The sequence below is a fragment of the Neofelis nebulosa genome, chromosome 16 (genome assembly GCF_028018385.1).
Source record: "Neofelis nebulosa isolate mNeoNeb1 chromosome 16, mNeoNeb1.pri, whole genome shotgun sequence".
NCBI classification, from domain to species: domain Eukaryota; kingdom Metazoa; phylum Chordata; class Mammalia; order Carnivora; family Felidae; genus Neofelis; species Neofelis nebulosa.
In genome coordinates, this window is record NC_080797.1 from 18,146,704 (window position 1) to 18,156,464 (window position 9,761).

At 61.4% G+C, this 9,761-nt stretch overlaps 1 protein-coding gene across 2 annotated transcripts; it reads left to right on the top strand.

The window, feature by feature from the left end:
* Window positions 1-231: 231 nt before the first annotated feature.
* Window positions 232-8,910, top strand: CYGB (cytoglobin). Of its 2 annotated transcripts, none has more exons than XM_058703002.1 (4): window positions 232-776; window positions 5,617-5,848; window positions 6,169-6,342; window positions 8,763-8,875. In XM_058703002.1, exons 1-3 carry the CDS (start codon window positions 634-636, stop codon window positions 6,334-6,336), a joined length of 543 nt encoding a protein of 180 aa, XP_058558985.1. In that variant the 5' UTR covers window positions 232-633; the 3' UTR covers window positions 6,337-6,342; window positions 8,763-8,875. The 2 variants fall into 2 exon arrangements, with proteins under 2 accessions (XP_058558985.1, XP_058558984.1); XM_058703001.1 differs by having other exon boundaries at window positions 237-776; window positions 6,169-6,332; window positions 8,763-8,910.
* Window positions 8,911-9,761: the final 851 nt, after the last annotated feature.

Consider the following 9,761-nt stretch of genomic DNA (forward strand, 5'->3'; position numbering starts at 1 on the left):
GCCTGGGAGTGTTTGACTTTGAGTCAGTTCCCCGCCGCGTGAAGGGTGCACACACGCACACGGCCCGACACCGCCCGCAGCCTGAGCGGGGACACCGTGCCCACCCCCCCGCCCACCCCCGTCGACCCGCCCCCCGCACCAGCCTGGGGCGCACTCCTGTGCGGCCCGCGCAGCCCGGCGCCGCGTGACCGCCCCCTCCCCCCGAGGCCCCCCAGCGCTCCCACCACACCTACGCCCCAGCCCCGCCCGGCGGTCAAGGTCCGCGGTGGCCCGGCGGGCGCCAGCCGCGTCGCCCCCACCCCGCCCAGCCTTCACCTTGCCGGAATTGGCTCACCGACGCGGGGTTGGGGGTTTGGAGCGGCTTTATTTTTTTTAACATTTTTCCAGCAGACCACATCCCCGCCCCCCGCTCGCGGTCCCCCGCCCCCCGCACATATACCCTGCACACACACACACACACACACACACACACACACCCGGCGCGCACAGACAGACACGCTCCCTCCCTCCGGCGCGCTCTACCCCTCGCTCGCCAGCCCGCCCGCCGCGCACGCAGCCGGCCCCGGCTCCCCGCGCCCGGCGCCCCGCGCCCCGCCGCCGCCGAGCGAAGCCGGGCTGGGCTTGGAGCTGCTCATGGAGAAAGTGCCGGGCGAGATGGAGATTGAGCGCAGGGAGCGGAGCGAGGAGCTGTCCGAGGCGGAGAGGAAGGCGGTGCAGGCTACGTGGGCCCGGCTCTATGCCAACTGCGAGGACGTGGGGGTGGCCATCCTGGTGAGGTAGGTGTCACTCCGGCCCCGGCCGAGCCCGAGTCCGGGGGAGGGCGGGCGGCAGCGGCTCCAGGCAGGGGCGGGTTCGGCCCCGGGTCCGAGCTCCTGAGCTCCTCCGGCGCCACCTCTCCGGCTGAAATTGGGGCCGGGCCTGCCCGGGTGCAGGCAGTGTGGGGCTTCCCCGGGGTGGGCGAAGCCCTGGCTGAGCCCGTCCTGGCTCTGGGCGAGGGGCTAGGAACTAAGAGGCAGACACAGAAGGAGGACGCCTCTGTCCCCCTCCTCTCCCGGGGCCTCAGAACTCCTGGCCGTGCCTTCCTCACCAGCGACCCCAGCCACCCAACCCAGCTGTCACAGGCACACGTTTCACCCACCCTTCGTCGGGGGCTCCCCATTTTAGAGGCAGGAACACTGAGGCTCAGCCTAGAAGGCGGGCAAAGAGGAGCAGACCCCTCTCTCCAGCGCAGCCCCTTTCCGTGTTCAAAACCTCCTGGAAGGACAGAGCCAAGGGCCAGAGAATAGAGGTCAGAAGGAGTAGGTCACAGGGGGGTCCAGTTTTCCCAGCCGGCCCCTTCCTGCCCCTAGGGGCTGGGAGGGCAGCGAGCTCCCAGGTGAGGCACAGGTGAGTGGAGAAGCAAGCAGTCCCTAGGGTACAGTCCCTGCTGAGCTTGGTGGAGGGAAAGGAAGAAGCTTCAGGAGTCAAGGCTCCACCCTGAAACCACCACTTGGGGAGGAAAGGCCATGTGTCTTGGGCTCAGAGGTTATCCAGGTACCACATGCCCCTGAAGTGACACTTGTTTACACATCTACAGGCCCCGTAGACACACATACCGTTCCTCTATAGTTAATGTCCCCAACCCCCCACAAGCTAGTGACTGACTCTAGCTGCAGATTGATGCTCTCTTCCCACACGCGCTGGTCCCCGGGGCGGGGGGGGGGGGGGCAGACCCGCAACTCACCCTCAACCCCCCTGTCAGCAGCAGAGGGAAGCTGCCGGATCTCCAGCAGAGTAGGGCAGTCTTACTATTTGGAGATAGGGTGAACCCTTGCTTGTGAAAAGGAGAGTTGAAATGCATGCCTGTCTCCCAGTCCTGGCCCGGCTTTGGCTCCTGTGCCTCCCCGACTCTCTCTCCCTTCTGCCTCCCCCAGGCCTGGGACCTGCCCAGCTCCATATTGATATGCCCTGATTCCAACTTGGAACCAGATTTTGGAGAAAAAAGAGCAAGAAGCACTCTTGAGTGGCCTCTTCTTTGGGGGAGGATTCTAGAGGAAGGGATATGGGTATGTGGGCAGCTCCGAGGCCCAGAAACACAGGGGGGGATGGCGGGGAGACCAAGAGGGGGTTTCAGATCCCGAAGCCATCAGACATTCTCAGGCGCCGACCTGCACGTGGGAGCACCCACACAAGCACACTGTGGGTCGTGGAGTCACAGATGTGCCAGACTGCATCCCTGGAGGGTGGCTCTTAGCCATGTATGCTGGCACACGCCAGCCCACCAGGCCTCAGGATGCACCCGGTGAGCACATGGGTCACCCGGAAGAAAGGAGGTGGAGTCCACGGGACCCTGGAGATTTTCTGTCCAGATACCTTGCCCTTTGCCAGGGAGGATGTGGAGGGGACGTGTCCAAGATCCAGCTCCTGGGGTACCGCCCAACTTCCCCAGGAATGGGGGGGGGGTGCAGGAGAGGGAACTGACCACTAAGGCCAGGGCTGTTTCTGGAGAGGCTGATGTCTTGGCAAGATTTCCTTTCTCTCTGTGCCCCTGCAGTTCCCCATTCCCGACTCTTAGGGAGGCTGGGTTTGGGCTGGGGGAGGGGGGCATTTACCAATGGACTCAGTGCTCAGTGAGAGGCCCACAATTAATCTGAGAAGGCCCGAGATAGCAGTTAGGTCTCGTCTGCTGGTCAGCCCAGGCCACACTTCACCTGACCCCACCTCTGTGCTGACTGGAGCCCAGCTCCTCCCTGCCAGCCTCCCTCCTCCAAGCCTCACCAGCCTTCCTCTCCTGGGTCTCTTCCTGCTCTCTGCCCCATGACCTGCCAGTTGGGGGAGGGCTAGGTTAAAGGGGCTATAAGGGATAAGCTTCTCAGGTGTCCCAAAGGCCCCTCCCCAGTTTGTCACGCCCCCCTCCCCAACTTTACTCACGTCCACAGGGACAGGCCCCAGTGAGAGCCTGAGAAACTGGTCTGACCCATCACTCTCAGGTCCTCCCTCCCCACTGGGCTAAGGCCAGCCGCACCCCCACGCCCTCCCCCCTCCCCCTGCCCCAGGAGTGAGCAGCCACGAAGCCCGTGGAGTGGCAGTGGCCGTGGCGAAGCAGTCTTGGAGTCTGAGCCAGACCCCGCACCTGCAGTGCGACCGCCCAAGCTCTAGAAAGTCTCCCCTCCCAGCTCTAGAAAGGCTCCCCTCCCAGCTCTAGAAAGGCTCCCCTCCCAGCTCTAGAAAGGCTCCCCTCCCAGTTGTAACTCTGCCGCCTTCCCCCTCGCACTCAGACAAGCCTATTTCAGGCTCTACTGGAAACCCAGATGCCTCTGGGAGCTGAGAAACTCCCCAAGGCTGACTGGGAGGGTCGAGAGTACACGTGGAAGGGTGGAGGGGCCGGGGAGAGAAGCCCGGATGAAGGAGCAGGGCACACGACCCCTAGACTCCCCTGGTCCAGCGCTGCCGCTCCCTGGGACTGTCACTTCTCAGGGGCCACAACCTGGCCCTGGGTGTTGAGGCAGGAGACCCATTGGGTTCCAGGCCACCATCTCCCTGGCGCAGCCGCCTCCCCGAAGGCAGGATGGGGAAGCCGTCGAGGCAGGGACCGTCTGGGCTCCTTCCTGGCCCTGCTACCCACTTTGCTGGGCAATCTTGGGCACGGATTCCTAAAACAGAATGCGGCGATAAAGGCGGTGGCAACCTCAGGAGCGTTTTGCAGGATTAATGAGACAATCTAGTAAGTGCTCAGTGAGTATCCCCTGCTATTTCCTCCTCAGTGAAATGGATACAATGCCTGCTTGGTCGAGGCAATTAAATGAAATAACAGGCTGGGACGTTTTGCGTATTGTTACACACGCCGGGCGAACAGCGATCATTATTTTTATTGCAATGTGAAACGCCCGAAGTCTAAGATACTCATTTAAGTCCAGATTGGGCTGTTTACATTTGTCCTTCATTACAGGGCCTCTCCAGAAAAATCCAGTGTATTTTCAGCCTCATTGCCTCATTTGGCCCCCACCAGAATATCTGTGAAGTATCGAGCCAGAGGATCTCCTCTCACGCGGACAGGAGGTTGTGAAGTAGTTTGCCCAAGGTCACCCTGGGTCTCCACATGGACTGTGTCCCCGTCACTCCCTCCCCCCCCCCCCCCTCCCGCCAGCAGCCGCTTTGTCGCCTGGAGGGATGGCCTGGGCCAGATGCCTTTCTTCCTGCATCTGTTCTGGGCTCTTTGGCCAAAGGGCTGATTTGGCAAATTATCGGCTTTCTCTGATCGCAAAGGGGGGAGATACCCCAGGGGTGTGAAACAACCTGACAAAACAGGCACAAGACATTCCATCCCGTTGTGGGAAGTTCCGATGGAGCCTGTGTGTGACCTCCCACCACAGTCAGCTCTCCAGTATCATCCTGCAGGCCACAGGGCCCTGGGCCCTGAGGTGATGGGTCAGAGGGTGTGTGAGAGCCAGGCTCTGCCGTTGGGTTGTGGGACCCAATCCAACAGGCAGAAAGGAAAAGAGTCCATAAAAGGTGTCAGGGAACCCCTAATGGCCTTGAGGGGAAAGCAGTAGCCCCCGGGCACAGCCTGGGCACTCTGGGAAGGCAAGTCTGACCAGAGGAAGAGTAAGGAAGACATTCCACTGTGTGGACAGAAAGGCTGGCACGCTCAAGGAATGTTTTACCAGCAGTACGTGGGCTGGAGGAAGATGGCTTGAGTTGGGACGGTTTAATCCCAAATTAAAGGACTGGAATCCCGGATTAAGGACGTTGACTCTGGCTGGTAGACAATGGGGAGCCGGTGAATGTTTTTGAGCAGGAGAGTGACCTAATGAAAGTGATGTTTGACCTAATGAAGTGTGTTAGACAATTTCAGATAAGCTGGGGAGGGGAGGAGAGAGCTAGAAAGACCTGGGGTCTGCCCCCAAGACGCGTGCAGGCTTTTCGGAGAGTTGTGAAGTGATTACAGAACCACGCGAGGTGGGTAAGGTGAGTCAATAGCTTTAATTAAATCACCCAATCAATATGTTCTGCAGGCCGAGGAGGGAAGCAGGTAGTGAAGAGGGGACAGACGGAGCTGGCGGGAGGACTGGGTCTCATTGCTTCTCTCCGTTGACCGGGTGACCTGAGCCAAGTCACTTGGGCTGTACTTTGTTCACAGAGAAAGCCCTACCTTTATCGTGATAAAGGCCGGCATTTGCTGTGCTGAGGGCTCCCCACGCGGTCTCTCCGTGCAGCCTCATAACAAGCTAGGAACAACGATGCCCATCGCACGGATGAGGAAACTGAGACCCAGAAAAGTGAAGTCACTTGCCCCGGGGTCGCACCGGCCCGAGATCCTAGTGTCTCTGCTGTGACTGGAGCAGGCGTCGAAGGGCGCGTAGGCTCCAGAAAGGAGGCCAGAGCGAGGAAGGCAGAGGCCTGAGAGACAGAGCCGACGGTCTGTGCAAGTCTGGCCGACAGAAATGGCCAGGACCTGGGTGGGGGGCTGCATGTAAGCCTGCTCGGCCAGACGGAGGCCCTGTGTCCGAGAGACAGCACCCGTGGTGGCGAAACAATGACTGGTCCTGCCTCTCCTACCCCGCACCCCCTGTATCCTGGCCACCGCGGGGCGGGGCCGGGCTGCCCCTCCTTCAGCGATCACCCACCTCCTGCCAGGTTCTTCGTGAACTTCCCATCCGCCAAGCAGTACTTCAGCCAGTTCAAGCACATGACCGAGCCCCTGGAAATGGAGCGGAGCCCCCAGCTGCGGAAACACGCCTGCCGGGTCATGGGGGCCCTCAACACCGTCGTGGAGAACCTACATGACCCCGAGAAGGTATCCTCTGTGCTCGCCCTTGTGGGCAAAGCCCACGCCCTCAAGCATAAGGTGGAGCCCGTGTACTTCAAGGTACGTGGCTGGGTGGGTGCGGCCACTCTAACCACCCACCTTGCTTTGCTCTGGGAACGCTCGGGGAGGGGGCAGCAAGAGGTGACCACTGGGCAGCCCAGCTTCTTCCCCTGGGGTGGCTGTGACAGCGAGGGGCAGCAGGATTGGAGGGCAGCCGGGGCTGGGTCTCAAAGGTGTCTGGTCCCCAAAGCTGCCAGGCTGCTGTGTCGGGAGTGATGCCCTCAGCCAGACGCTGGGTAGAAGGGGTGCTGCGGGCCCTGGGAAGCTTCGGGGAGCAAGACGCCCAGGCATCTACTTCCCGCTCTTCCCTCTGCCCCCAGATCCTCTCCGGGGTAATTCTGGAAGTGATCGCCGAGGAATTTGCCAATGACTTCCCACCAGAGACGCAGAGAGCCTGGGCCAAGCTGCGTGGCCTCATCTACAGCCATGTGACTGCTGCCTACAAGGAAGTGGGCTGGGTACAGCAGGTCCCCAACGCCACCACGTGAGGAGGGGTGAGGGTGGGCCGGGCAGCCTCCCTGCGGTGTCCTCCCCCGCCCCCTGACCTCCCATCTCTCCTGGGGCACTGGAGCTGACTGCTGGGGCGGGAACCCTTCCGGGAGGCTGGGTCTGGGGTCTGGCACCCTTAAGAACAGGCACGATGGGAAAGGCACAGGCCCGCTTGAGCCCAGGGCGCCTGCTCGAGGCTACTCAGAGCAGTGAGCCTCGGACAAGTCCTCCTCCAGGAGAGCCATCCCGCTGCCTAGAACCAGAGAGCACCCAGAGGGCCCAACACCAATGCGGCCCAAGGCAGAGAGGGAGGGTCTAGCAGCAGCTAGAGGTTCCTAGCAGGAAGGCTGGCTCATGGAGCCCAGAGGCAGCCCAGGCCAGCTCCTGCAACTTCCTCCCTAGGTACCAACCACGTGGGGGCTGTTTTTCATCTAAGGCTGACCAGTGCTCCCCGCTGCCTCTGCCTCAACAGGGCTGGAGCCAGAGAATCACAAGGACGTGTGCACACACGTGCACGTGCCCAGGCCCACGAGGGGCCTGCGTGGGTATCACCACCACGCACACCATGGGGTGGGAGCAGGGGGGGGGGGGGGGGTGTTTATTTCTAGGCTGGCCCTGGAGGCCGGGTTCCCAGTTCTGGGGATGGGCTCGAGGAGGGTGGCCAGCCTCAGTGACTCCAGCCGAGTCAGAGCACGAGGGGAGGGCTGGCCCCTAGACATGGTGGCTGGGAACACTCCGGCCTGCCTGGGCCCCCAAGGGGCAAGGCGGCTCTGGGAGCTCCACGGAGGGGCGGAGGAGGCAGAGCTCAAGTAGGGAAGAGGGAGAGGAGCGTGGGCGGGAATGGGAAGCAGGGGTCAGCCAGCAGCTCAGGACACGCGTTGTAGAGAAACATTCCCAGCAGTTTCCCATCGAAAAGGCGCGTCTCCTCCCCAGGCTCCAAGCTGGCCCACGGAACCTCCTAGACCTCCTGCTCGCAGGCCTCCGGGCCCAGCTCTGGGGGAGGTCCCTGGAGGGCAACCTTGGGAGGCCAGGCCTCCTGACTTTCCTGCCGCTGACCACACTGGCCCCAGCGTGCTCCTGCTCCCTTCCCCCCACATCGGCACCACCCGGGGAGGGAGGGGAGCTCGGGGAGCTCGGGGAGCTCGGGAACTTCTGGCTACAGCCAGGCAGCAACTCCAGATGTGCACAGCTGGGCCCTGGGGATCTGCCCCAGATCCCCAGGGTGGACAGGAAGCAGGCAAGAGACCTTTACCTGCCAGAGGGGGTGCTGGCAGAGCCTAGAGAGCTGCCGGAAGCAGACAGAGGGGCCAGGGAGGGTCAGTTGGGGGGAAGGGGGTTGCCCTCCCACGCCTCTCCCCGGCCTGGCTTCTTCGCTGCTGCCGGAGATGAGTTTGTTTACAGCCAGGAGACAAGACTTCCTGCTTCTAGAGAAAAGGGCTTTTTTTACAGGGGCCTAGAGGGACCGGAGGGGGAGAAGGAGAGAGAGCTGGCCAGTGCACGCCCCAGTGAATCAGAAACACATGGACAGCGTTTCCCGACACGAAGCCCTGTCCCCTCCCCTGTCTTGCCCCAGCTGGACCCCTGGGACTTCCATCTCGCCAAACCCCAAACACGAAGAAACCAGCAGAATCTCAGCCTGCCCATTTCTGCTCCTCGCAGAGTGAGCCACGAAGGGCTACAGGGGCCCTGCCCCCATCTAGACTTGGGCATCTCGAATTTAGGTCACTCCCCACCCCCACCCCCGCCAGACATGAAGGGGATTGTCCCCTCGTCCCTTTGCACACTCTCCCCCCCCCCCAACCCGGGTCTCCTGAGGGCGGGGGTGTGGGCCCCAAGAAGGCATGTCTCCCTGGGCCCGGGGCCTACACACCCAACCTACTGCTAAGGTTCAAATGGGTTGAGACAGTGGGAGGCAGTTACACAGCAGGGTCTTAGCAGGGTTTCCATCCAGTCTCTCTCATCAGGGAAGCGGTGGTGGGCCAGCACAGGGGCTTTACGGGCAGAGAATGCCTTTGTGTGGCAGGAAGGGTACCCAGCCGGGTCAACCAGAGTGAAGGCACAGGTCTCAGAATTCATAGAAAAAGAGCTGATGTTGGAAGGGTTCTTTGCAGCGTGTGAAACACGTTCACACAGTTGATGTTACTTCAGATGTGATTCGCATGGTGGAGAGAAAGATCTGGGGGCCGGGGGCCGGGGGCGGGTGGCGGGGGGGACCTGACTTGTCTGAGGCCACACAGCAGGTTCCTAGCAGAACTGGGGTCTAGTGGGTTGCCTCCAAGCTGCAGTGTGATGGGTCTCTTGGAAGATACTGTCCTGCCTTGCCATCCCCTGATCCCTCCCGGCTGCCCCCCTCCCGGCGTCCCTTGGTCCCACTCCATGCCCCTCCCCCCATAACCTCTCACTTCATCTGCTATCTCATTCACAGCCCTCCGGCCACGCTGCCCTCTTCGGGGCCATAGGACCCCCCCCTCTCTCCTCCCCCCTCCCAGGCAGCACCCTGAGCCGAAGGCCGAGTTCTGAAGACCCTCCTTGGGTGCCAAGGAAGCTGGAGGAATCCCTGACTCGTCTTCCCAGAAAGAGGCAGCCTCTGCTGTGGCCACGGTCCCCACCGGAGCCGCCAGGAGGTGGCGCTGGCTGCCTGGATGCTGACCCCAGCTCAGTGGCCTGTGGGGATGGGGTACCCTTCCTCCTCGAAGAGTTGGGCCCACCCTTCTTAGCTTTTCTACTCTCTGTCAGAGACCCAGCTGAGCAGCTGGCAGGAGTCCGGGGCAGGTCCGAGTCTCTCCGGGAATAAACCAGCCCCGTTTCTGTCTGCCCGGCCAGCATGCAGGTCCCGTGTCACCTATCTAGAGCATCACACACACACATTTACAATATATACAGATATATTCTATATACGATCTATATATAAAAAAAAAAAAAATATATATATATATATATATATATACATACATATCTATACTGTGTATCTGCGGGGCCCAGGGGCCCAGAGGCACTTGGGAAGCTTGGGTTCTGCCCATCTGCGTGTGGGGCAGGGAGGGGTCCTTGTCATGCTTCTGGGCAGAGGACAGAGTGGTTGTGGCAGAGATGGGGGGTCCCGTGTCGGAGAGAATCTAGGTCTGTGGGCACGGTTGGGGTGACCCGAGGGCCTGGGTGGGCAGGGTTGGGGTGACCCAGCTTTGCCAGCCAAGTCCAGCCCATTCTCTGACCAGCTCCCCACATTCCTGCTTTCCACTTCTAGGTTAAAAAGATTTGGCTTCCCCCTGCCCCCCCCACCCCCAAAGGATGTGGCTCCCTGACTTGCTCCAGCCCATATGGGCAAGGGCCAGCAGAGGGGCCAGCGTGTGGGACAGGATGCCTGCCCTGGGGGAGGGGGCGTGGTAAAGAAGCCTCGAATGCCAGCCCCATCTGCCTTTGCTGCTTA

What these genes read in the sequence shown, in the direction of transcription:
- CYGB (XM_058703001.1), top strand. Translation starts at nt 634, where the DNA reads ATGGAGAAAGTGCCGGGCGAGATGGAGATTGAGCGCAGGGAGCGGAGC. An exon ending in GGGGTGGCCATCCTGGTGAG is followed by an intron (nt 777 to 5,616) that starts GTAGGTGTCACT and finishes ACCTCCTGCCAG; the next exon opens with GTTCTTCGTGAACTTCCCAT. An exon ending in CAGGTCCCCAACGCCACCAC is followed by an intron (nt 6,333 to 8,762) that starts GTGAGGAGGGGT and finishes TCTCATTCACAG; the next exon opens with CCCTCCGGCCACGCTGCCCT.